The sequence below is a fragment of the Barbatula barbatula genome, assembly GCF_947034865.1.
Source record: "Barbatula barbatula genome assembly, chromosome: 19".
In the NCBI taxonomy this organism is placed as follows: domain Eukaryota; kingdom Metazoa; phylum Chordata; class Actinopteri; order Cypriniformes; family Nemacheilidae; genus Barbatula; species Barbatula barbatula.
In genome coordinates, this window is record NC_136782.1 from 18,200,512 (window position 1) to 18,228,468 (window position 27,957).

General features: G+C 37.9%; 1 protein-coding gene across 1 annotated transcript; it reads left to right on the forward strand.

Annotated features, from left to right (window-relative positions):
* Positions 1–293: 293 nt before the first annotated feature.
* agmo (alkylglycerol monooxygenase) lies at positions 294–27,957 on the forward strand. The gene is made up of 13 exons (XM_079481265.1): positions 294–591; positions 2,353–2,483; positions 2,841–2,992; positions 13,027–13,130; positions 13,404–13,499; positions 15,206–15,272; positions 15,501–15,566; positions 16,134–16,213; positions 17,288–17,422; positions 19,836–19,952; positions 21,659–21,741; positions 21,828–21,930; positions 27,594–27,957. The coding sequence occupies exons 1-13, from the start codon at positions 469–471 to the stop codon at positions 27,672–27,674; spliced, it is 1,338 nt and encodes a 445-aa protein (XP_079337391.1). The 5' UTR covers positions 294–468; the 3' UTR covers positions 27,675–27,957.

Consider the following 27,957-nt stretch of genomic DNA (forward strand, 5'->3'; position numbering starts at 1 on the left):
AGCTTTACAGCATTGGTGTGATTTTACAGTAGGGATATATACATATACTGTTTATATATATACTGTTTATATATATACTGTCTATATATATATATATATATATATATATATATACATATTTGCCCCTCTCTGCGGTTTTAATAGTCTACTTTCAATTATAATTTTGATAAGATGCAACTATTTAACAGCATTTGTTTTTTTATCATCGTGGCAGTCCCTAAAAAACTAAGCAAACAAATAATGAAATAGAAAACAGGTTAAAGGCGAAATTGTAAAGAATTGTTTGTCATGCATCATGTGATCGCGTCATGCCAATACCATGCATCTCCACGGCGGCGTTACTGTAATCACAAGTTCAAGGTCCAAACGCCTCGTAAAGTCCTGCGGAAAACAGCATCTGTTTTATCTTACAGCGAGAGCGATCTGCCAGTGATCTATAGTTTCCGTCTCGCCACCTTCACAAACACAATGGAGCGAGTGGAAGCGAAAAACGTCACCGTTTCTCAGGGTGTTCGCATGATGTTCTGTCTAATGACGCCACACGAATCGTCATTCGCGACTCTGGAAGAGGTGCCGAAGTACGTCGACCAGGTGAGTGTGACGTCATTGCCCACAGTATGGAAAAAAGGAAAATAACTACGAAGCTACATGCAGACGACAAAAATGCTGCGTGAATGCTTACTGTTTACAGAGACAGAAAGAGGAAGAGAGAGAGAGAGAGAGTGAAAGTGAAAGAAAGAGAGAACTGATGCATCTGTCTTTAGCCAAAAAGTTATGTCCTCATTTCTCTCTTTGTTTGGTTCTTTGCTTTGCTTGTCACACTGGTTCTCCGCCAAATTGTGGTAACCCCACACATGTTTTCTAAAAACAAATAATTTAAGGGACGTTGGGATTGCATATTGCACATTTAACGGTGTGGTTTATTCATTTTTATAAAAGTGCAAAAAAGGACAAAATGAAGAGTTCCACCACCTGTTCAGGTTTAAGCCGTATGGCGGGGTGCTAGCTCCTTACATTTTATAAGACCCCTGTGTGTGTTTTTGGTTTGGCCGCACTCAGATCAACACATGTTTGTTATTTGAGGTGAAACACTCACATTTTTACAGGCCTCCATAAACACATGAATTGAGAAATTGCAATTAACCGCACAGCAGGAATCCTAATTGTTGTAATTCTGTCCCAAACACACACTTGTTAAACTGCCACTCGTACGGCACTTTATTTGAAGTTTCTTTCTATTGATGTGTGTGGGTGAGGCAACAGACACTCTCTGAGTTTTCTAACGTTTAGTGGATTTACACTTTACCATTTTATACATTTTGTCCCGTCAATTCACAGTAAGCTACTATAATTCATTATCATTTGTATCCAGTAACATGTTAGAAGTATGATAAGAAGCATGTTGTTATATTGCTATGAGAAAAATGCAGGCCTTGAAACATTTTGTTCCGTGAGAAATAAAATTGTGTATACTGTAAATTAAACCAGTTAAATAAAATTTTTGAATTTTATGTAAAAAAAAAACACCAAGAAACTTGAATACAAACGAACATCCGTTTCACAAATTTTTTTCTCCCTAAGTGCACAATACAGTTTTATAACTATAAAGAGTCCATCAACGGTTTTCACAAGTGTGAATTATGTAACAGCCTCGCTGTGGATATTTTCTTGCTGTTTCTTGTTGTCTAGTTTAAAACGCAGAAATCACGTCATAAGTTCAAATAAACTCTTTGAGTAAAAAATAAGATTTCTAAATGGTTCTTTCAACTTAGATATTAGTTGTTGCTTTACTTATAGAACAACAAATATATATTTTAATATGTATGTAAATTGTAAAGAGGTTGGATTTCATACAGTCAGTTTTGGGTTAAGTTAAACAATAGATCTCTTTGCGCTAACAGCCTGCAGTTATAGTCGGCAGCCAGATGTGACCAGGTTAGGGGTTCCCAAGTGGTCTACCCTGCATCACATGTGCGTTCACATGTACTCGCATACACTTCTCGCTCCACCTGTAGATCTACTCTACACTGTTGTGCGTCTGTATGCCTGTTTGCATGTGAGAAAGTGAGTCTCCATTTTCACGCTGTAAAGAAGGCTTATTGTTGAGCAAAACATTTTGATTGGTCTTCTGTGATTTGTGTCTGGTTTTGATGGGTAATCCAAATCCTGAAATGTTTGTTGTATCCAAAATCCACCATAAAAATATGCATCAAAGAATCACTAAACAGTTTTCAATCCATGACGATCAAAATGTTCCTGCAAAATTTACATTTAATATGCGCAGAACAATATTTCCAAACGTGTTTCAAGCTGGTATCTGCTGGTATTATACGGTCTGTCTTTCTCTTCTAGGCCACTCCATATTTCGTTGGTTTGATTTTGTTGGAGATGGTGTTGGGATGGTTAAAGACGGGCCGCCCTCACATTAAGATCAACGACTTCATTACGTCTTTGCAAGCCGGGATGATGTCGCGTCTCCCTCAGTGAGTCAATAAAACATTTATTTAGTAAACTCAGGTTTACCTTTTATAAAAATGTATTTCATTGGTTATAGATACAGTATGTAGCACAACCTTTAGTAGGAAAGTGTGTTATAGAATACAAAACCTAAAGCGGGAAGTTTGTAATTGTTTTATTTTAAAATACTTTATCATATCTCAACTTCACTATAAGAAAAACATAACTTTTAGTACAGTTAAAAGATACTTTACTGATAATATGTTGCCTTCAAATATATAAAGGACTGTAAAAGTCTTTAAACAATGTTATTTTATGTTGCACTCTTGAATTATCTAACCGACAGATTTTATAACATGTTTCTTTCCCGATCATTTTCTCAGGCTCGTGATGAGAAGTCTGGAGCTGTCAGCTTATATCTACGTCTGGAACAACTTCCGTATATCGGAGCTTCCCTGGGATTCGGCTTGGACGTGGTGTCTTACGTTTTTTGGTGTCGACATGGGATACTACTGGTTTCATCGATTCTCCCATGGTATGTTTATATTCTGCCAAGAGTGCTGTTATTATATCTATCTGACTGTTTTAAGAATGCAATGTTGTAACATTTAGACAGGAAGAGAGCAACATTCTTTTTTAGAAGATTCAATGAGTTTTTGTTTCTTTAATTTGTGTAAATGGCTGCTTTTGCTCGTCTAAAACTTCTTTTCTGCTAAACATATTGTTATGATTCTGTGGAAACTGTAACTGTTGTTGGTGAAACACTCTTATCATGCAGCATGCAACTAAAATATCAATCTGTCATGATGTAGGAAATTGCAAAAGGTGCATATGTTTGTGTAGCACGAGAGTTCAGGCCGAGAGTTGTAAGACATGTGTCCAAACAGATGATAACACAGTCCCGGCTGTAATTTTTGGAGTGCTGTTTTTCATTCTTCAATGGCAACCGTTGCAGAATAGCATGGCCAGTAAACATACTTTCTTACCATAGATCGTAAATCTACTTGTCAACGTTCTCTCTCTTCACATGATGGATCATATGCTGGTTAGAAGCAGATCTCCTGTAGACTGGATGATAAGAACCTTTTTAACCTTTTTCAATCTTGATTCCTGCTGTTTTGATTCGCCAAAATACAAACGTGACACATCTAGAACGCTTATGAAAACATGTTATCTGAACTGCTCATTTCACAATACCGTGCCCCGTCCCTCTTCTGTTATACAAGTAAACAAGCACACTGTGTCATAAGCCGGGGTGTGGACTTCAGTTCTGTGGAGTTAAAGACGTAAAAACAGGCTACCGGCCTTCTGAAGTATGCTTACCATATGCTACACCAATTTCGTCCATTTGAGATTTAATGTTGATACGATGGCGGGCCGTTTTTTAAATTACATCTCTCCAGGCTTCTCTTGGACCCTTAAAAAAGTGATGAGGTGCTTGTGGCTGTCATGTTATGTTTTCCATTGTCCTGGGTTCCAGCTCAGACCGTCTGAAATGTCATTTATGTCAGAGGTCTCCTGTGTCCAATTTGTTCTTTTTGAACTCGGAGGAAATTATTTGTCTCGTTTTCTGTTCCATCGCAGTCCAGGATGATTTTTTTGGATAACACAGGGTTATAATTCACCTCGATAGGCAAAATATCTTTAGACATGAATGTCTTTCTTTTTCTTAAAGAGATTAGAGTAGAATACAAAGCATTAGCTGTTTTAGCTGTGCATTTAGTTATTGATATTGAGCAAAGATGTAGGAGTGCCAACGGAGATCGAGACAGGTGATGTCATTTTGGAACTGTAATTTCACATCACATATTTACATAATATTAAGCTGAAGATTTCAAACTGTCACATCTTCCATTAGTGGGTACACTTATTTGAAAATGTTTTCATTATTGGATCACTAAAATACATATAAAATATTTGTAACAACCTGCACCTCTGCTCATAGTCCACGTATAAGGAATGCTTCATGAAAATTACTAGATTGTACTGTAAAATAAGATCTGTAGATCTCATTCTTCAATATTATTGATGGTTTCAATGACCATAAATCTGTGAACACAGATGTTGTCATTAAACCAAATGTCAGGCTTTGTTATTTCAGATTTCACTACTGACCAGTGACCATGGAGGTTAAATGCAGGCCTCTGTAGTTTCATAGTTTGTTGCTAATGATCTCCAAATTTTCATACTCATAGAGGGGATGCTTTTATCTAAAGCTCTATTTGTTTGAGACTTATGAGCTATAAATTTTAACATGAAAAGGATATGTTCAGGGTATAACAGCAGAAATATGACCACCATAAAAGTATACTGACCCTAATTAGTGCCATTGTAAAATCTGAGCAATTTTTGATCGTTTTTAAGAATTTCATTTTCCCCTCCGCAGGTCAGGAACTTTAGAAAAGGGAAAAACTCACGATACTATGAAGTTTATTGCTTGTAGTGTATGCAACACAGTTCTTAAAGTGACAGTTTACACAAAAATTAAAATGTATCTTCATTTACTCACCCCCGAGTTCCAAATCTGTATGAATTTCTTTCTTTCAGAGAATTTATTTTGGAAGAATGTAACCAAACAGTTCTTGGTCACCGTTGATTCTACCATAGTAGGAAAAATTACACATCTTCTTATGTGTTCAACAGAACAAAGACATTTACAATGTAATTTTTCCTACTATGGTAGTCAATGGTGCCAAGAACTATTTGGTTATAACCATTCTTTCAAATACCTTTGTTCATTCATCAGAAAAATGAAATGTATACAGATTTGAAACAACATGAGAGTGAGTAAGACAGAATTTACATTTTTGGGTGAACAGTTCCTTTGAGCAATTTACCACAGCTGTCCAGAATGACTTTACAGTTAAATTGGAGATTCATTTTATGAGCTGTTTGAAAAGTAAGTGTTTGATGTAACCATGTAATATTGTTAAAAATTCATATCCACATAAATCACAGTCTGTGTTTTGCTTCGGTAGCTTTTGATGTTGTCCAGGCGTCTGCTTATGCATGAACTATTTGCATGAGTCCAGTCAGCCCTCTTCTGTCATTCCCTGTCGCATTTTTTCCACGTTGCCTTATTTTCCAGTTGCCTGCAAACCTTTATTGCAACGCTCTGTGGTGATTGGCCTTTCCATGTCTTCCTCTATAGCGATGCCACACTCGACTGCTGCGAGGCTGGCTTTCCAACCGCACGCTCGGTTTTGGCAACGTTGGCCAGACGAGGTTTATGGTTTAGCCTGGACTAGGTTAATGGCCTTCTGGATCCTTTTACGCATCAAGATTTTTTTATCCGTAGTCAGAGAAGTGTATTAAAATAGCTGCGGTCCCCAGTGTGCAATATAGAGTGCAGCAGTGTCTGCAAAATGTGCTTGTGCATTAGATTGAAAAGAGAGCCATTTTGGTAATACGGCTGATATTTCAATTTTCTTCATGTTGAGTGGAAGTCAGTGTCATTTTTTTGCTTGTTGTGTACTCTCACTAGTGTCAAATCAGTAAACATAATCTGAGGCACCACAAGCGCTGGCGTTGTATGTGTTCCTGAAGTCGGTACGAGGAGGATCAGATGTGGCTGACTCGCTGACAGCAGTGGTAAATCTGTTTGCTCTTTCTCCCTCGTTCAGGCAGACAAACAGTGACTCTGATCCCCATATGCTGCTATTTCCAAAGAACTCCACCAAAACCTCAGCGTAACCCTCCATTCACGAACTCTGAAGCAGCCCGGCTCACTTATAACAAGGAGGTTGTGCTGGATTAAGTCATCATCAAGTTTTTCCTCAGACGCATACATGATTGATATACAGTAGATATACTGCAGGGCAGGGCTTGTCAATTGGTACTAACATTTCGCCTGACTCTCGTACTCTCTTTAAAACCTGTTCTGCTCTTCTTTACCCGCCTGCCCCTTAACCTACATCAGACTTATCAGCTGGTGATTTTGCGTCTTTCTTCGTAAACAAAATTACCACAATTACCAGGCAGTTCTCTGTACCGCTTTTGGAATGCCCAACACATGCTTACCACCCTCTTTCTCTCTCCTATCTGAAGATGACTTTTCACTGGTCATTTCATCTTACCAACGGACTACCCGCCCGCTAGATCCCATCCCCATTCATCTCCTCCAGGCCATCTCTCCAGCGGTTGTTCTTGCTCTGACCCACATTATCAACTTGTCTCTCACCTCTGATACATTTCCCAAAGTCTTCAAAGAGGCCCATAATACCCCGCTACTGAAGAAACTCACTCTTAATCCTGCTCTTTTAGATAACTACAAAACGATAACTCTCCTCCCTTTAATTGCCAAAACTCTTGAGCCTGTTGTAACCAGCTCTCATCCTTTCTCACACAGAACAACTTCCTGGACAGCAACCAGTCTGATTTCAAGAGCGGGCATTCCACAGAGACTGCTCTGCTCTCGGTCATTGAAGCCCTGAGTTCAGGTCTTACCTCTCCTGGTGTCCTGGAGAGGGTAGTCCTAGTCCAGGCTCTTGTTTTGTCCAGACTTTGTTTGCTGGACCAGTTTGCACAACCAAACCCCTACAGATTATCCAGAATGCTGCAGGAAGAGTGGTCTTTAATGAACCGAAGAGAGCACACGTCGCTCCCTATAGTCGTCAATCACCCGCTAATGCAGATTTATGTACCCGAATCGGAAAAAATATTTTCCGTTAGCACCTGACCGATCAGTTCTGACTTCTACTCTTTCTATAAAAAAAAACTGTATACTGTGGTAGGCTATATGAGACCAGTCCTATTACACTTTTGCTTTTCTTTTACTTATGTTGAGCCAATTGGGTCCATTGTTTACCTCATTTGTTAGTCGCTCTGGATAAAAGCGTCTGCTAAATGGCTAAATGCAAATGTAATTGATTCTTTATAAGATGCCAGTTTAACGTCAAGGGCAGGGATCACTTTTGTGCTGAATGTATTAACGTTTTTGAATTGGATTAATTTGACTTTCACTAATTCAACCAAATATCTTCATAAATATCTTCTTGAAAACAAAAGGTCACCCACATCTTGGAAACACTTGGGTAACTAATGCATTAAGGAATATAAAATTAAATTAAAAAGACAATATCCATTTTAATTTAATATAATGAAAAGGCATGTTTTAATATATGAACTATAAGTAACAGCAACAAAAACAGTATAAATGGAACAAAATGCAATAAATAACAGAAATAAAAAATTACAGAAGAAATTATGGAATTGGAAAAAAACTGACCCACATCCTATTTTTACTTTTGGAATCTGGCCCTCAAAGAAAAGTCGTTGAAGACCCCTGCCGTAGTGGGTCCGCAGAATCAGTTGCTGGATGCAAATGTGCTTTTTGAACATTTAACAAGTCAGTACCTATACATGCACATAAAGAAAAAAGTTAAACTTTGTTTAACCGAGGAAAGGAGTTCCTATACTGTACACCTAAGCATATTTTTATTTTTGGGTGAACTATTTGTACAGTGAACATAACGTGACAATTTCTTAAATTGTACATTTTTTCATTTTAACTTTTAACTGATTTGTTATGCTTAATATATTTCCAATTAAATATGTACTTGCATATCGTCACTGTCCTTCCAGATGTCGAAATTCACAGTTTTCCAGGAAATGGAAAAAACAGTACTTTTAAATGATTAAATACTATTTTGTCGAGCACTTTCTGAAACGTTTTAATGTTAGATATGTGTAAAACCCAGTAACATAAAGGGTGACTAAAAATGTAGATTTATGGCAAAAAATGTCAATCACAAAGTACGGAGATTCAAGGTTTCAGAAGGACAGCAGGGATATGCAAAATACTCTTGCCCCACTTCTGAAACTGCAACTGTTTTAAAAGCTCTGTGCTGATTAGTTTGGCTTAGCTTTGCATCCTGTTACTCATGAGATGTATGCCGTCTTTAGATTAATTGCATGTCCTGCAGGTCTTTGGAACAGACGACCCACTTGTAAGCCCAGTGTTTGTAAAGCAACATGCATTTCGGTTCCTTAAATCCCTGTTATCTTCCGTCGCTACATCCACAAATGAATTCTTTTTAGAAACTTTGGTTGGATGGTCCAATGAGAATGTTATCTGGCTTATATTCAGCCTCGATCTCCCTACATAACTTAACCTGGTGGGCAGCCCAACTGAACTCTTATAAGATGCATGGTACAGAAGAGATTTCAGAAAAGGTTTGGTGAAAACAGTAGATTGACTTATGTACATTACTCGGTAGCTATACCTTTACGCATGAAACCGCTCAGGATGTGACAGTGGCATGCGCTTAGCGTTTTCGAAGTCGTCAAGACAAACGGATCGCGTCAATACCGCTGCAGGGCTTCCCAAAGGAGGCCTGGGACTGGATGTTATTGTTTTGAAAAGGAATCCTCTTGGTGGAGAGCGGCGGGGGTTAACCCCAGGCCACGGGGGCTTCATAAATCTTCTCCTGCCTCTGGAAGTCCCCGGCCGTGCAGGTTGGAGGGCGTACAAAAGAATCAAGCCGGTCAGGATGTGGGGCCCTGGCTCGACACGAGCGCCCCTGGGACACTGCAATAATATCAACAATGTCCAGCAAATCAGCCACTTGTGTCTGTAGGCGTGTGTGTTTGTAAGTGTTGGACGAGACTGGACCAAGCCAGTCTGAAGTATGTCTCACTGTGCCGAATGTTTTGCAGCCTTGCAGGATAGAAACCAGCCACCTTGTGAGATGGCGTGAAGCCATGCCCATTTTTCACATATACACATATTCATGAACATGCTGCCTGACGTGTACCGCCCCTTTAAGAAAAGTTGTCATCGGGAGATTAAAGATGTGAGTGAAGACATTGTGAAGTATTGTGGTGACAGACTTGGGTTTGGTTGCCTTAGCTGCCTGTTTGTGTTGGCATAGCCTACGAGCTGTCAGCTTGTCCACTCGGCACGGCCATTCACAGTTCATTGATAAACTGAGTGACATGGCATGCCGTCTCTCGCCACACTGAGGCTCAATGGCTCATTGAGATCCATGCCACCGTGGTCTGATCTGAGGGCGGCACTAGAATTGGGTTACTGGGACTACTGTGTCAAACTGCACTGAAAATATTTATTTATATGTTAGAAAGTATTTTTTCAATGAACATGACGACAAAAACTTACCATTCATGTTCTTTGCCTTTTTTTATTGATGTTTGGAGTGTGCAAATGTTAAAATCCATTAGACTGTTTTATATTTGGCTTGTATTTTGTGTCTGTATTTCGATGGACTTTTTGTTTTAATTCAAAGGGACTTTGCTCTTTTGTATTGTTCACGTTCTTATTATTATTTAAAAGTTATTTCATTGAAGTTTCACAGCTTATTTATACAAGTGTAAAACACTGTGGTAAGTGTAATTTTCTGTGTGTTCAACACTCCATCTGTACATCCCTCTCACCCAATTCATATCTATAGTTTGAGATGCAATGTAACCTAATTGTATGTGAATCTGTACCTTCGATTATGTTCCTGTACTTTGTGTCTAAACCAGAGTTTATAGATAAGCATTTTATGAAGCATATACGACAGTGGGCCCTGAACCTTGAGATGTGTTTTACAATAGTTTTTTTAAGTATTAATCTTAATGATTTGTTATGTGAATTTCATGGCGTTTCAATTTCACAAATTCTAAACTAATATTTAAAATTTTTACTTAAAAGGTCTAAATGTTTAGTTTGACAATACCATAATATGCTACTTTATATTTACTGTATATTTAGTTAATAAAATGTTGAACATTGAATAAAGGTGTGTTTAAATATGGGGTAATATATACAGCCAGTTGGTTATCACAAAATAAACATGACAGGGTGTCTAAATTATAAATAGATATTTTAGTTCATTTCATTTTATTGCTGCACAGCTGTACTGTAAATTTTCCATCCTGGAAAACAAATGAATAAACGGACATACAAATACTTATACTAAGTTATAGTACATGTTAAAAATGAAATCAGAAGTTGTATAATAGTGGTCATTATGTAAACAAAAATGGACCACAGAATGTAGTGATTGACCAATCAGAATCAAACATTCCAGAGGAACAAAGTGGATGTGAATTTTTCAATATAGGGTGTTTGATAGGTATGGTGCAATGTGAATGGATATTCTATAGTCTCAGTTTTTATATCAGTAGATACGTAAATATAATTGTTATCACCAAACGGCGATCTCTGTACATCTTTCTCTGAGACCCAAGTGTTTCTCTTTCCATTATGTAAGCAAATGCTGTTCATCCCTGTATTCTTGAGAAAGGAACGGATCTTCCATGTCTGAGCAGACCATGGTCTTCAGGCATGATGGGAAAGTCTTCTCTGTGGCATTGGTTCTCATCATTAAAGCTCTTCCCCTCTGAATACTGCCTGCCAAACTATGCGGCATCCAGCCGAGCCCGGCGCACAAGGACACAGATTGCAGGCCTAGCTGTACATACTTCCTACCGGTGACACCCAACATCAATCTTACACCGCTCTGCCCTAGGAGGTGAAAGCGCTGGCTCGCACACTCGCAGACAATGACTAGAATCTATGCAGGTGTGTTTTAAGCGAAACCTCTGAATTTATCTCTCGAAACTTTGTAGAAGGTTTCTAGTTGGTGTGAGTATTTTTTTAGGTTTAAATGCTTCTTGATGCAACTATAACTGAGCTATTAGCAGTATTATTTCTCAAAAACGTTAAGGCACAATCAAAACTTTTCTCTGCTGTTTGACAACATTGGCTCAACCCTTAGCGTGAGTTTTAGGGCGGGATCTGCTTCCTGACCAATGACAGCCGTGAACGTCTCTTCTTGGGCCTGTTATCTTAAGTGGCCTGGTTGATGGTGTTTTCTCAATGGAGGACTTCAGTCTGGTGATTCTTAGATCTCTACAGTGTGCCATTGGCCGAGAGAAACACTCTGTTCTTACGGTCTCAGCATGATGTGTTTGTTCAGCTGGATCACAGCATTTCACCTGGAACTTCACCAGCTCTCAGATTTGATGGACCTCACACCCAAACAAGAACTTTGAGCATCCTAGCAAAAAATCATAAAGACATTTGAGTATTAAATGCAACTTCAAGTGTCAAAATGAGGTTGGAAGCTAGTGGTGCTGGAAGTGATGCTATGAACAATTAGTTTTTCTTATTTGCATTTGATGTTGAAGAACATTTTTATTTGCCAGTCACTAGGATTTTGTGGACATTTGTGGATATAAGGTACAAGTTAAAGGTCTAATGTGTAACTTTTTGGAGGATCTATTGGCAGAAATGCAACATAATATTCATAACTATATGTCTTCATAAGTGTATAAAGACCTTACATAATGAAGCGTTAGGTTTTTATTACCTTAGAATGAGTTGAGTTTCCCATTCATACACCACGGGCCGAGAGGCTAAACTCTTGTGTTTTTTGGGAAACAGCCACTAGGTGGCAATTCGATATCGCAGCCGGACAATAGCCCACACATACAGAATATCGCAATAAAATATTTGCAAATTACGTCGTCAGTAAATTTTGTATTGTCTTATACTGTATATGTTTTATGTTATTATTTTTCAACATTTACTATTACTATAAGTACTATTTCTCCACTAGGTGTCAAATATATATTGTACGTTGTGATGCCCTGGAAAAACTACAAACATGATGATTTTTTAGAACTTTGCTGACAAAAACAATAATTGAAAGGATTTAATAGTGATAATGTAAAATCCTATTGGAATAATACCAAAAAACACTCTACCAAAAGGAATGTTGTAATGGTTTTAATGGAAGAAGCTAATGGTTCATAATGGTAACCATTAGAATTTCTGTGATGGTTTCCATTGGGTTTCTATTTTTTTAAACAAGGATGCATTACTGCTGAAGAAAAACAATACAAACCCAATTATATAATTGCTTCCATTAAAATATTATGAACCGTTAGCTTTTTCCATTAAAATCAGTTTATTTGACAGATTAATATACAAATTTGTCCCATGGTGTGACGGAAAAAATCTTTATGTCTTAAACATAAGTATTACTAATATAAAATATTGTAATAATGCATCTAAATCTGATGCATGTCCTTAACTTGTTTGTAATAAAACAGTGTTTATAATGTTAATACTTGATAAGTCGCAGGGCTTCTAGAGAGCAAAATCATGTATTTCATCATTTATGTAGGATTTCTGCTTTATTTTATTTAAAATTTTTAAACTGATATTGCCATCGCAACAGCAAAATGCCACTGGACTGCTGAGTCGCTTTAAGCCCAAAATAGCAGAAACGTATTCTATACTCTTCGCCACAGTGCACTTCAGTGTTTTTTCAGTAGACCAACAACTCTACAGAGCGCAATTCATTAATACGTTATCTGCTCGGGGTGAAGTGAGCTATTGGTTGCTGACTTAATGTCATTCTTTAGATGCAAATGTGAGCTAGTAGAATATGAAGATTAATGTAACAACAAAATCATAATATAACAGAAAATCATAGTATCAAACCCTGCACTCTCATGTTTTTTTTAATGGAATCACTTTGTCGGTTTCTTTTAATAAGCAAAGAAGAAAAATGTCAACTTCACATCACTTGTGTAATACTCTTTTTTCCATTTCAGAGTTAAATGTCTTGTGGGCTGCTCATCAGGTGCATCACAGCTCCGAATACTACAATCTGTCCACAGCACTACGCCAGTCTGTCACCCAGCAGTTCTCTTCGTGGGTAAGAGCTTCAGTCATGTAAAGGCCAGCTAGAATCTAGAAATTTGAAATTCAATCCAAGTTTTCGCAGTAAGACTAATGTAGTTAAATGGGAAATACTGCGTGGCCATAGAAACATCATTGCTGAATATGATATTGCTGCATAATAAACCTACAGTAAATATGGCCCAATACCATATATTACAAATTATATAATCTTTATCGGTTAATGGGTTTTAATTGGGCACTTTTAAATACTTTGAAATAAAAAGTGACTTCATAATTCTTTCTTTAGGTGTTTTACCTTCCACTGGCACTGTTGGTCCCTCCATCTGTATTTGCAGTGCACGCACAATTTAATCTCCTCTATCAGTTCTGGATTCATACTGAGGTACTGTATGGCATCAGATTTTATGTGATTTTTCATGCAACATCTCTACTCTAACATTTTGTTTCTAATGGCCTAGTGCTGCTTTAGCTCCATCTCAGATCTTTAGGAGGCTCTGTACAAAATAAATTGAAACCATTCGTGATCGACTGTTGATCTTAAACACATTTTTGATCTTGACAAGTTTGTTTCAGTCTATGATCTCGAGATTGAATTTAGATATGTTCAAAACTCAAAGCTTTCCAAAAGGATTTTTATTGCTCTTTCATTGCTCAGGAGACCTAATGGGGTTATCTGTTTAGATTATTTGAAATATCACCACATTCGAAAGATGTTTCTTTAAAATTTTCTTAAGAGAAGTGAAAGTATACACAAATTTAACAATTGTTGGCATTATACTAGACTAGTACTATCAAACTAATCTCTTTTTTATTTTGGAAGAGTTTGGTGAGAATTCTTCAAGTTTACATTGAAATCTCTATTTCGGCAAATCTAAGCACAGACATTTTTGAGGTTAAATCTCTAAAAGATTTGAGATTACGGCTTTAACAATATAAGAGGCTTAACTCATTGGTGATTTTTCTTTCCCATGGGTTTGCCATTTTGTGGCTCGAAACATTTAAGGTAATGAGTTTTATGAAATACTCCTAACAGAAGCAACTTCACTTTTACCATGTATAGTAAGTGGGCTAGAATCAGCTTTACGTTCAGGGAAATGGTTTTGGAATGACTTCCATCTTGTAGAGCTCTATTAGTGAAAGCAGTCTACACGTCTCCAATTTTCTGAAGGGTGTAATTTATGCTCCTTTATGGGCTTTTTTTTGATGTCACATAATTTATTGGCCTCGAATTCCCCGTCCTGATCCAACATCAGAACACAAGTCAAGTTGTGAGGGAGCTCCTTTCATTCAAGATAAAATTCAGCTGTTGCCAGACCTCTCATTACATGGAAATAATGGGCCGCTCAAATGTGGTGGTCACTTATGCCGAGCTGTTCCCATTTTGCAGACGTCAAAAATCAAACGCTCAAGTAAAAATCCTGATGGTTAACCCCAGCACCTGCGCAATATATATACCTCACATCAAGCTGAAACGGATGTTTTATCCTGAGAAAATAGGCTCGGAAAGCGCCTCAACCATGCGTGATGAGGAGCGCACGTACTTACGGGTGTGAGATTATCAGACTTGCTGGCTTCTTTCTCATTTTTATGCTTGACTCCCGATCCATGTTTGCTTTACTTCCAATCTATAAATATTGTTCTTTCTATCTGGTAATTTGGCTTCCTTATCTTTCCGTAGTTAGCAAAATTTCAGCCGAGCTCATCGCTTATGAAAACACTACGTATTAACGATGTCTCTGAATGCATTCGCAAACATCTGAACCATTCAAGGTTTCGACGTCCCTAAAGAGAACAGTGCTTCAGCGCAAAATGCCAAAATAAAGACAAGGAACTCAATGGGGAACATTAATCACATTCTGGATGCAAGACTAATATTACCATTTAGTCTGCCTGTCTGAATGAAAAATTTGACGTGTGGACAATGGCCTAACCCTTGTTCATTTGTCTTGTTTTGTGTTTTACATGATCTTTTTTTGTCGACTGCATGAAAGGAAACAGTTATCAGAGGGGTTAATGGGATGATACGATATTAACTGTCCTTGTAAGATGATTGTCTCTGACTGTTAAACGTCATGTTTTCATCATTAGCTGGTCAAAGATCTCGGCCCTCTGGAGTGGATTCTTAATACTCCTAGCCACCATAGAGTTCACCACGGTAAGCTGTGTTACCCAATTCACTGTTCCCACAATGCACTAGTGTTTTTCAGCAGTTTATGGCTGTGGGCCAAAATTCATGCACCTTTACATGCACTTTATCTTTGGGATGATGTTGTACAAACATAAGATTTGTCTTATCATGTGTATGTGACATAACACTGTTAATATTGGCTATACTGATGATCATGAATTGATCATTAACAGTAACATGAAATTCCATCCGCAGGGCGAAACCGATATTGCATTGACAAGAATTATGCAGGAATACTGATCATATGGGACAGGATGTTTGGTAAGTTGTATGTGTTGTTTATGATTTTGATAAGATGATAAGTGGTTTCTGTTTTGTATTTTATTATTTGAAATCATAGAAATGTGTACCTGATCTGATGCCTGTAGATGTCTAACGCAGGGGTTCCCAAAGTAGGGGTCCGGACCCCCCGGGGGTCGCAAGATGATTTCCAGAAATATTTTTTTTATTATTAGGAATAGCGTATTTAATCAATAAGTGCAACAAAACATAAAAATAGTAGTTAAAAATATTTTTTGTCGAAAATGAAACAGAAGTTGCGCGCAGTGTTTGTCTACTTTAGCCACCTCTGAGGATAGTGGGGGTCTCGGGTCCCTGGCACTGTTGTTTTGGGGCTCGCGAGCCCGAAATTTTTGGGAACCCCTGGTCTTAAGCGTGATGCTTATGCAGGAGACACAGGTTTGAATACAACCTGTGTTGAGTCCCAGTTTCATTTATCCTTCCCATGTTTTGTCCTTTCTTGTGTTTCCTGTATTCATATAAAATATCACAAATAAAAGTAACAAACACAAACGTGTAAACATTAATCTCTGTTCTTCATTACTATAGGTACGTTTGCTCCAGAAAGTGATAAAGTTATCTATGGGCTCACACACCCAATCAACACATTTGAAATCTGGACGATCGAGGTTGGTACACCGAAGCAGATTCATGTCCTGTAGAACAATTTTGGAAGTTATTTTTACGATTCATCCATTTGTTGATATTCAATTGATTTTGTTTAATGATTTGATTGATACTAATATTATTGTGATATTTGGTAATACCTCAAATCCCAGAAGTGTATTATCACAAAAGCAGTAAAGCTTTGCGAGTCACTCAAGAGGAAGAAAGTGCTTAAACATTTTTTCTTCACAGTACTAAATCACATGACAATACACTGTGGCTTCAAAAAAGCACTCTAAAACAACCATTACATCAGTCAATAAGACTTGAGCTTTCGTTTTCAATATGACGTGTGCTGGTTTTAATTTTGGGGGGATAAGCCCCTCTTTACTATGGCTGGATTTTAAAGTTATTGTGTGACATTCATGGGCTCACAAATCACTCCACACATTATATAAGCAAATGCTACATTGTACATAAACCATCGGTTAGGATTAATTTGACCTTTCATTCCATCAAGACCTTTGACTGGTGAAAATATCAACACAAGCAAATGAATTGGGTTTCACGTAATGGGTTCTAGCGTTTTGGACTGGCCTAATTTTAGAGATGTAAATATCTGGCCAGGGTCAGTGGGAGCCGGGCCTCTCCTTACATTACAGGGCTAGTGGAAAAACCATGCTGTAACCATAACATTATTACTGCACTTTAAACAACCGGCTCAGGGGAGGTGAAAGAGTCCGGCGAAACCAAATGGAAGTTGTGTTTGATTATTTTCTCTGCACTTTCCTCTGGTGACCCAGAGTAAGAGCCATCCGATGTGTGTGACAGAAAGCATCTAGCCACGTGGACTGCATGACGAAATGAATAAGAATGATGTTAATGTTATGAAAATCGAGATTTTGTAAATGTTAAGCTGTAATTCTTTTTTAGGTGATTTTACTAAAGAAATGAGAGTAACCCAAGTCATTTGGATAACATTTCACATTCAATTCGAGTGAACAGTTTTTGCTTAACGCGGCATCAAAGAGTCAGTAATGGGTGTATGGACCGTGTCATGTGTCATTAATACACTCATTTCTCTTTTTCTTCTGAAGTTTCTATGCTATCCGTACCTGTGGCAGAGGTTCTGGGAGGCTGATGGAATTTCAAACAAGCTGTCCGTCATTTTTAAAGGCCCAGGCTGGACTCCAGGAAAACCGAGACTGGGAGACATTGCAGATATTCCCGAGGTGGGAAGGTTTTTTTCACGCTAGTCTACCATATCAAGATGTTTCTTATTCTAATAAAACGGTAGACAGTAGGGTTTCGTGTGCTTTTCAGTGAACTGACAATGCCTTTTAAATTCAGAATAAATGCATTTGAATTGAGGCAGGAGAAATTTAATAGAAAGAAATTGAAGTGTAGAAGAATAGGTTTATGTATTCTTATACTTGGTATAAGTTTATTTTTAAAGGCAGTTTTTGGATGATACATTACATTTTTCCCTCTAAAATGTTTGTCTAGATATTTCTTTTTTGAAATACTAAGCTACACAAATGTGAACTTATATAAAGAAATATTTGAAAATGTATATTTGATCAGAAAAAGAATACGAATTGTATGAAGCGCGTTGTAATTGCAATATTTGTGATCCGTTTCAAAGAAAGTAGAATTAAAATACTCTCAAAAAATAGCTTCCATCCCATGGTTGGGTCCAAAAAACAACAACAATTGGGTTATGAATTAACATATGCTGGGTTAAAACAGACCAATATTTTGGGTTGTTTCAACCCATGGTTGGGTCATTTCTAGCTTAATTTAACCCAATGGTTGGGTATGTCCCTTTTTAAAAACAATCTGGCATACAGTATCTTAAAGTGTTCTTTATCTTCCATTGTTCTCCAAAAACTTAAGTCTTTAAATGCTTTTGAGCTGATGTGTGTATTATTTTCAATGTTAAATGTGCTCTCTGCCATCTATTTTTTTGATGTTTCGTAAATCCAGTCAAAACCATTATTATTTTGGCCATGCTAAAATGAAACTCTTTGCCTTTAAATTGGGAGTCAGAAACTTCCCTTTTTTTCCCTCATTTACTACCTGCATTTTCTCAAGCAGGAAAAAAACGTCTCCCGAATGACTCACTCACTGAGTTCACACGTAAAAACAGACTCGCGTCTTTACAAGTATGCGCCGATGCCAAATCGGTCTTAACTGCCTTTGCGCACCAAAGAACAATAGGCTCATTTTCGCTCGTCTTTAAAGCGAGCTTTTGTTGGGCCGGATCAAACAGTCGGCTTGCGACAAGGTTTTGATGTCTTCTCATCAGGAGAGCGGCGGTTTGCTTTGAAAATCTCTGACTGAGCCACATTCACGGTTTCACAGTCTCTCATTCTCAGTCTCGCTCACTATAGTGCAATTAAAGCCACCTCAAAGTAGGTCCTGGTGATCCTAAACATGTGCAAAGTGCAGGAATTTGACAGAAATATCTTGAAAGGCTAGTGGTGATGAAGATTGGGGTGTGCCTGTTGTTTCTCCTGTGGAGAAGCGGCGGTGAGGGAGGATTGGATGTGTTGATATCTGAGGAAAAGCAGATCGCCATGGTGGTGGAGCCACCAGAGTTTCTGGTGCGAGGAAAAGCCACACATGACTGCAGCAGAGACTTTGGAATGCTTAGGAAATCAACTATGATCGAACTCTCAATGATTATGTACGCAGAAACCGTAATGTGTGGAGCAAAGTTGTGTTGGGTCAGGATCCAAAGAGTGATGTAGTTGTTTTATGTACTGTGGTTTTAGGTTGAATTATTGAATCGTCTCAACATTTTAAACTGAGATGCTGCACTTTCAAATGAAGACATTTCTACATAGCTAAGCCGTTTTGACTACAAAGCCAATTTTTTGGAGTTTCTTTGATATGTACAGTATGTTTACTGTACAAGGGTTTAACAACACTATACCGGTATCCATAACCCTGATGTTAAAAACCACGATTATCGATTTTGTGTTAATTCCACACATATGATAACACCGTAAATAGTTCAGCAAAAAGTTTTGCCCCAAGAGTGACAAACTCGCTCTGATACTTACACTTGAATTAAAAATGTAATTTGTTGTCCAAAAGGAGAAAACACAAAATTGACTAATTTAAAGATGAATTTGCCTGATAGTTTTGTTTGTTTGTAAAAAAGTAAATAGACATCGTGATCATTTCGACGCGGCAAGTCTTTTTGAAAAGCTGATATCGTGACAGCCCTTATTGTTACATAAACAGAAATGACCGATATAATTCTGAGATTGTGTTCTATTGATGAAAGCACATTTTTGCAGTTAAAGACCCACTAAAATTAGGAAGTTTGGGTGGGTATATTGGGTGACTCCTCCCTCTTTTTAAAATGAGCCAATATTGGTTAGTTTATCGAGTTTTGTAGGATGTGAGGAGCAATTGAAGTGCAGGAGGATGTCATAAAAACAATTCATCCCTATTGGCGGAAGTGAGAGACAGTACGTTTGAATGCTTATATCGTCTAAATGCGAGTTTTGTCAATGTTTTGAGGCACACTATAGCATCCTACACTATCAGTTTTGCCTTTAATGGGATGTAATTGCATTTACATTGAGAAATATTTACATAACTCGAATATGACAAAATTCTGAATAATTTTAGATTACAGGTGAGGAAAAGCCCTATGATCCAGCATGGTCTCCTGTGATGCAAGTCTACGTGTTCCTACACTTCTTTCTTCTGCTGGGCGTGTATGAAAACCTGTTGACGAATCAAGCGGTAGGTACCCTTTCCTTCCACTATAAAAATCCACATCATGTCTTCCCTTTAGCCTATATGACATCTTTCATTGTCATCTACGTTATTTTTAAAAGCTACCAATTTGCCGTATGGTTAATGCAACCTCGCAAGGTCTCGTATCGACCTCTCTCTCATTATCCTAAATGTTCTTTAATAATAAGGCCTTGTGCTTCTTGAGCAGGCAGGCTACTTTTAAGTAATCTGTATCTATTATTTTTCATCTCCCGCCTTCGGAAACAAATAGATGTTCAGTTACCCTTGTCCGTTATCCTTGGAAGTCGATGTTCCCCAGGCATAGTTTTGGTTAGCCAGAATGTGCCGCCCCGCCCTGCCTCCCCAATGAAATGCAATGGTCTGTTTTCCCATGATTCCTACCTCTGCGGTGCTCCTTTAGTTGTGGCTCTCTGAGAAGTGTCCCTTGGATCCCCCTCCTTAACGGCCAGCCAATAAAATAGCAGTCAGTGGTCCAACAACCAATACAAACGCACAGAGAGCCAAGATGACCACTCTGTCGGGCCATGGAAGCATTCATTTTCACCTCTTCCAAGAAAAAGAAGAAAGTTAGATGTCTTGGCTTGGCAATCAATAGCCTAAAACAGTGTATCTTTGCATTTACCTTTCTTAAACATTTCGCTGGAGCTGAGTATAGCAAAAATGCTAATTTGTGAGGATGGTTTCTCGCTTTTTTATTTTGCCCTCTCGCTCTGTTATTGTAGGAATTGGAGATGGAAAGGCTTTGAAAAATTAGCAAATCCAAACACACCCTTTTCCCCTTTATTTCTGATGGAAAACCGAGCCAGGCCCTAGGGGCTGAGGTCTGGGTTCTGTCTGTTGTCGCACAAGGGAAAAGTTGGTAATTGTTTGCTGGTGTCATATCAGAAATTTTATGAGGTCACACACCTGACCATTGCTGGGTGATGTGGGTTAGCAAAGCCAAATAAACCTCATTAACAATGGTGTTAACTTCAAATTATGAACAGATTATGATATTTGCTCAGTAAAAATCTGGCCACAGAGGCTTGAAAATTCATGATTTGAAGCATTTACCCTCCGCATACGGACATCATCCGGCTGAAGACCTAAAAGTAACTTAAAATGTTTTGTCACCATTTCTAACAGACGCATATAGTGTTCTGTGTCACATCTGTCAAAGCAGAAATAACACCTCTGCTCTCTGTATGTTTTATCTCCAGTCACCCTCATATGTTCATTGCCTGCACTTATTTCATCTATTATTCAAATGAAATATCAGAAAAAGCAAATACAGAGTAAATGTGTAAGCTTTTTCTGATATCAGGACAGAAGTGGACAAAATAGATGGATTAAAGCAGCAGGTGTAAACATGAATGTGCCTCTTTCGTCCACTTGTGATCCGATCGACTAACAGGCATCTTAACAGGGATAAACAGGACTTATAAAGACTGCAGAGAGCCACAGCAGGGGGCAGAAGAGCCACACATGGCTCGAGAGCCACGGGTTGCCGATCCCTGCTGTAGTAGAATAGTTTGTTTTCTAATGAATTACCCCTTAACTGTGTTGATGGTTTCCCTTCAGTATTTGCATTTTCTTGATGTTATTATTTAACTGTCTTGCTACCCAAATTGTTCAAGTTTATTTCTTCAGACATCCTATTCAATACAATGGGTTGCTTACAGTATGCTAAATAGAGTTTTTCTGTCTCATAGATATTATCAGAAATGTCTGTACTTCTGATGACAACCTACGTATTACTTTCTCTGACCGCCCTTGGCTTCCTCATAGACCAGAGGTATGTTTCAGCTATCGATCTATCCATCTGCAATAAATGTTCATGCCGTCATTCACTTTTAGTTATTACTGTCTCATTCTTTGCAGGGCCAATGCAGCTATGTGGGAGATGCTGAGATGTTTTCTTTTATTGGCACTTTATCGGTTTGGTTACATTAGACCACAAGAGGTCTTGGCTTTTCCAATTGAGGTATGACTGATGACTTCAATATGCACGTCCAAATTCATACACTTTTACACTTTTTTTGGTTTAAACGAAATAAATATATATCAAGATAAATTACTTAGTGACACTTTAGCAACTTACAGTGCATTTAGCTAAATTGTACACTTTGTCGATGTTCGCTCCTTAGGATCGAACCTAGTGGCAACCTTCCGGTCTCTCTCTTGAAACCAACACGGAAGTGAATTAAACTGCAATTCATTGACTGGCCGCTAGAGACTGGTTTCAAAACAGAGCAGAATCTAAATGAGCCATGTTAAAATGCACGGTTACAGCATGGTACAAAAAATATTCTGGTGTATATAGCTAATTTTGCCCTTCATGACAACTGTGAAGGTGGTACATTTCTTTTATAACTCATCCATTAAAATGATATTAATTCTTAAAATTCTGCAAAATTGAGGGCGTTGTCATTTGAGTGACAAGGGGTTTCTCCAACCAGGCACCTGAGCTCCACCCACGTCCTGCCTTTTTTCCCTTTTGTAGTAACATGCAGGGACGCGCTGCCAAGATGGCTACGACCAGCTCTACACAAACCTACGTGTGACGTCACGGACACTACGTCCATGTTTTAGCCTATGGATCGAACCTATTAACACTTTAACAATTATGCGCAACAGTTATTTTTCCGCTGCCTTAAATGTTTAAGTTCTATCAAATTACGTCAACTCATCTAAATAAGTCTCAAAATTTTAACTCCAAACCTGTGTGACCTTATTTCTTGTGCAGAACACAAAAGCAGATATTATTTATACGATAGAAGTAAAAAGGGACTGCCGCTTGTTCAGTTACCAACATTCTTCAAAATATCTTCTATTGGATAGTAAGATTTTTTCTTTTTGGGTGAATTATCTATTTAAGGCAGCAAAACGGATCAGGATGTGACACGAGCTAATTTCACCTAGTTCTGTGCATCATTCATCCTGCATGAAGGCTAATGTGGATACGTTTGTGTTAGGTTGATTTGTTGTTTAACAATGTGTGTATGTCGGATCTGGCACAGGGTTCTGCTCCACGCCTCAGTGATGTATGAGTCCAGATGCATGGCCCAATTGACCATAAAATTGCTGTGTGTGTGTGTGTTTCTGGCGCTGGCAGCGTGCATGGTCGTGCATCTCAGGTGACCTTTCATTAGTGCGCCACCTCTCTCTTCGAGTCCCTCCATCTATCCATTCATCCATCTCTCCGTTTCTTCTCCACGCCCCATGCGTTACGTGAAGGCAACGGTTCTGGAATCAATTAAGTACGTCGAAGGAAGACTGATTAGATTTACACACAGAATTGTTGCTTTTACGGTGTGAGTGTGGATCTGTAAGTTCAGGTGCTGAAAATGCCCGCAGAGCATTTTTAATTCCTCTGTATTTACGAGCTATATAGAAGGATACAATAACATTTAGGAAATGCTCTTATGGCTTGAACTATTAATAATAGTCTTCACCTGACCGATTACAAGTATTTTATTAGCTCTGAATTTAATTGTTAAAAGATTTTAATCGAATATATCTGCATTCATTCATTTGCCAAATGCTTATACTCGTGACTTTGACTTTGTGCATCAACAATCCATGATCAACCAAACTGGAAATGAAATTTACTTAAGATGAAGTTTTGAATGGCTATTTCAGCACGTTTTCTATGCCATATGCAGAATCACCTGTAAGTAAACCATTCCTAAGTTGATAACCTGAAAAGTATAAACACGAGCCCTGTGGTGCTATCAAAACATTGCTCTGTTTGTTTGAGCGTCCCGTACACAGCAGTACAGTGAATTTGTGGCTGGGCGTACGGGGAAGTGTTCTTATGGGATTAAATGCATTGCATGAAGGGTTCAGTTAAGGGGAATCCAGGTGTAGATGATGGTTTGCATGTCTGATTGTAATTAAAGGATCTTCTCTCCAGATGTCCGGTAATGACCTCATTATGTTTTGAGACATGATCCGATACCTGTCTGTGTGAGCGCACTAACCCTTTCGTGCACAAAGGCAAAGCTCAGAGCAAGATAAAAACACATTTGATTTACACTAGTATTAATGGAAATATTACTATAAATTGTCCTCTCAATTCAGATTAGATTGCAGTTAATGCTCTCCCATCAGAAAATGTTATTGCTCAGAAGTTGCTCTTTGAAAGTTGTGTTTTACAGGATACAGGACGCAGCCTTTGAATTAAGACGCAGCTGTAGAAGCATGAAAATTGTTAATGATGGAGTAACATTAAGAGTATGAACGGTTAAATAAATGTAGAATAAATAAATAAATAAATTGACACTTGATCGCAGATCACAAATGTGAGCTCAGTTTGTGACATTTTTGTGATCTCTTCTGAAACTCTAATTTAGACATTTGTGAGATTTTCGGGCCTTTTTTAAAGAAATATCTGAGATGAAGGTGACTTGAGCAAAATTTTCCATTAGCTTCCCTTAAATTTTTTTAATAAATATTTCTACATTAAAATTGAGTGACAGATTTCATATTATAGTTACATTTTACTATGTAATGTCTCGTTTTTGCTGTTTTCAGTCCTGTGCATTAAAGAAAAGTTTCAGGTTCTAGTTATGCGGTAACATAAAGTGTTTTATGGTATGCAGTACAAACTAAAAGAACAGAAAAACTACTTTCTGTGATCGACAGAATATCGCAGATGTCGCAGTTTGATTTAAACTTCATCCCTTTGAATAGCTATATTTGCCGTATGGGCAATAAGTGACATTATCTGTGGCTAAAAATGTCCTGGTCAATTCTCTTTATTTCAGGCCGTTGATGATGTTCCAGCGCTCCTATCCGTGTTCTTTCCATTCTCTGTTTTTCCACCCATCAAAGCTAATATTTGGCAACCTCGTTTCTCAAGGGCGAAACAAAAATGATCCTGATACAAAGACCTTCCCCACTTCTGGAAGGAAAAGGTTAAGATAATATTATCAAGATCAGCTTTAGTCAGCAACACCGCTGCTTTATCTTTCCACAGCACCTGACAGCCACCAGCGTGCCGCAGGAGAGGAAGTTTGCCGTCTGAGTTAATCTGATAACTATATTTCATATAGTCCTCAGGTGTCAGGGAATTTGGAGCCGTGGAGATATTTGGATCATTGGGATCATGGAAAAATAAGAAATGGCTATTTAATTGATGAAGTGGAGAAAGCCAGGAAATTGTTGGGAGATTGAGAGGGAGGTACAGTATAGAACAGATTTAAACCTTTGTTAGCACCACAACTCGTGTGTTTTGAGACATTTAGGATATTCCTAACCAGAAACATAGCAAACATTGGCACTCGCTGTAATATTTCCCTGTGTTCTTAACTGAAGAAGATCTTCTTTCAAGGTAATATGTTCTGGCACTTCCATGGCTTCAGGTTGCTAAGCAGGTTACCATGATGGAACATTCCCGACGAGCCCCGGGAGCCCAATCCATCTTCGCCCTTGTCTTAGAAATCTCATTTACAGAAAGTCCGGTGAGAATCACACACGGCTGCCACGACGCCCTGCATCAAAGCGCTCGCGGCTGGGCCGAACCAGACCAAAGTCTGGCAGCTTTATTTCTGAGGTCCGGTTGTCGTTTGGCTGCCAAAAGCAGTAGGGGGTTTCAGTAATGGGTCACCACTGCCACCCCGGCACAGAGAGTCACACGCAAGTGCTTTTACTGCTTAACAGGTTTTTTTCTACGTCTTTGTGTGTGTGTGTGTGTGTGTAGTAAGGTGGTGTTTTTAAAGCTTTACTTTATATGGTCTTCTGTGAGAATTCTGTGATACTTTTAATATAATTTCTCTGTGGATAAATTGACCCAGGCAGTGCAGCTCTGTTGAAACTAAATTGAGCATCTCCTCCTCTCAATATTCTCTGTTCTTTAAGTATTTAGATATTCTCCCTTTTTGGCTCTCCTTCTCCCTGTTCGTCTTAATCTTTCTGAGGTTTTTTCAACTACACATGCTGTTGTTTGAAACTTTAAACCGAACCTCTGTTCTTGTTTTACTTCTGTTTGGTGCCGCAGTTTCATGCCCACACACACTCATTCTCTCTCTAGTTTAACCACAGTTTTGTCCCACATGTTTTCCCAAAGGAAAACTGTTTTGCTCAGTGTTTGCTCTTTCATAGCTCAGGAGACTCAGAAGTCTTTAGCTATGATTCATAAAGTATCCGCTTTGAACAGAGACGGCAATGTGTTAAATGCTTCCCCATTTGTAAGTCATAGAAAGTGACCTAAGTGACATTATTGGTAACACTTTTTAGCGCACAACATACTGTAGCTTAGATCGTTTGGTTATGGAAAGACATTATAATAAAGAAATGTATTAAATCTTATTTAGAATTTTGACTTATTAATTGGTTGATCCCAATTTATTGATGTCTTTCAGAACAGACACAATGAGTTTACTGTGGTGTTTTTTGTCAGGACAACAATCTGAGTTTCAGTAGACTTCTAAAACCTTGGAGTATTACAATATTTATACTGCAGTATAAAGAGGATAAACAACATGCATTCAAATCATAGCATTTGTATTTTCTCGCTTTCCATCTCTCTCTCTCTCACGCGTGCATGTTTTTCTGTCTCTCTGACTCCTCTCTCAGAGGGAAACAGCTGTACTGCTCCTGAGAAAACTCTGGTTATTTCCCATCAGAGAGGTAGTTTTGATAGATAGAATATGATTTTGGCCTCTGTTTAGAGCTCGGATGCAGTTTATGGTCCAGAACACAAGGAAGAAGGGCGGTTACAATTACAGTTTTTTGAAAGAATGTCATTTTTGGCCTGATTCCACAATGGCTTCTGTGAACCCTATGATATTTTCCAAATACATCATGGGAGATTCTTTGGCCACATGCTTTTATTTTTTGTTTGTTATTTAGTATATATACTTGGTCTCACATTCAGGTTTCTTATACGTTTTATTTTGAGTAATATTTCGACATATACAGTTTGCACATATGAGATTGTAGCATAAATGCTATGTGATGTTTTATGATACATTCGGATTGATTTTGCATTTTAATTTTCACACGCATCCCTGTATTGCACTGAGTTATGATTTGCACATGTACTGTCAGCAATGTACTGACATTTGTTTAATAAGAAATGGTTCGATAGCACGAATTCCCAAAGAAGTCTAATGTAGGTGTAAGTGTAAAATAATCTGTAGAAATTACAGTATTACTGGAAGCAGTTTGGCAACGGTTTGTTTAAAGATCAATGATCATTAAACATTAATAAGTCTTTATCCTTTCAGAAAGAAAATATAAAATAACATTCTGGGAAGCAAAATTAGAAAACAAAACAGAAAAAGGTTTATGTGGCTTTCTGGTTCCCAGAATGCTTTGCATGAGGCTGTTATTTTATCGTTTTTCCGTAAAGATAAAGACTTGTTGAATATTAATCTATGCTTGAACGAACGGTTGCCAATAAATTAGATAAATAAAACTACAGTAAGTTACTGGCAAATAGCTGCATAACTACAGTAAAAATGTTCACAGTGGAGGTTTTTAATCTTCATTATACAAATAAATGCTATGCAATAAATGACATTAATTCATAAAATGTAGAGAGAACGGGAGCTCTTCATAAAAATGTTAAGAGCATGAATTTACTTTCATTTGCCTGTTAATATTCACATAATTTATATTTAAATGTTTTGTTTTTTACAGGTCTTTGTCCTTCTCTCTGCAATCTACTGGACTCTACAGAGTGTTAACCATCAAACCAACATGGTGATGAAAAACAACTAAAGAAAACCAAAATCAACATTTCAGTGAAAACTCTTAAATTGTAAAACACACTGATTTTTGTAAAGGTGCCCATTACAGTATTATGTGTTAAGATTCATCTTATCATACAGAAACTACCTGACTAGACGAAACTGTGACAAAATGGAGAACCAGCATATTTTTGGACAAATGTAATTTTAATGTAATGTAATCTTTCATTCATTTTAAATATATCTTAATGTTTTTTAAAAGGGTACTGGCATTCCTGACAACTTGTACAGGCTAAATAAACAAATAGAGACCG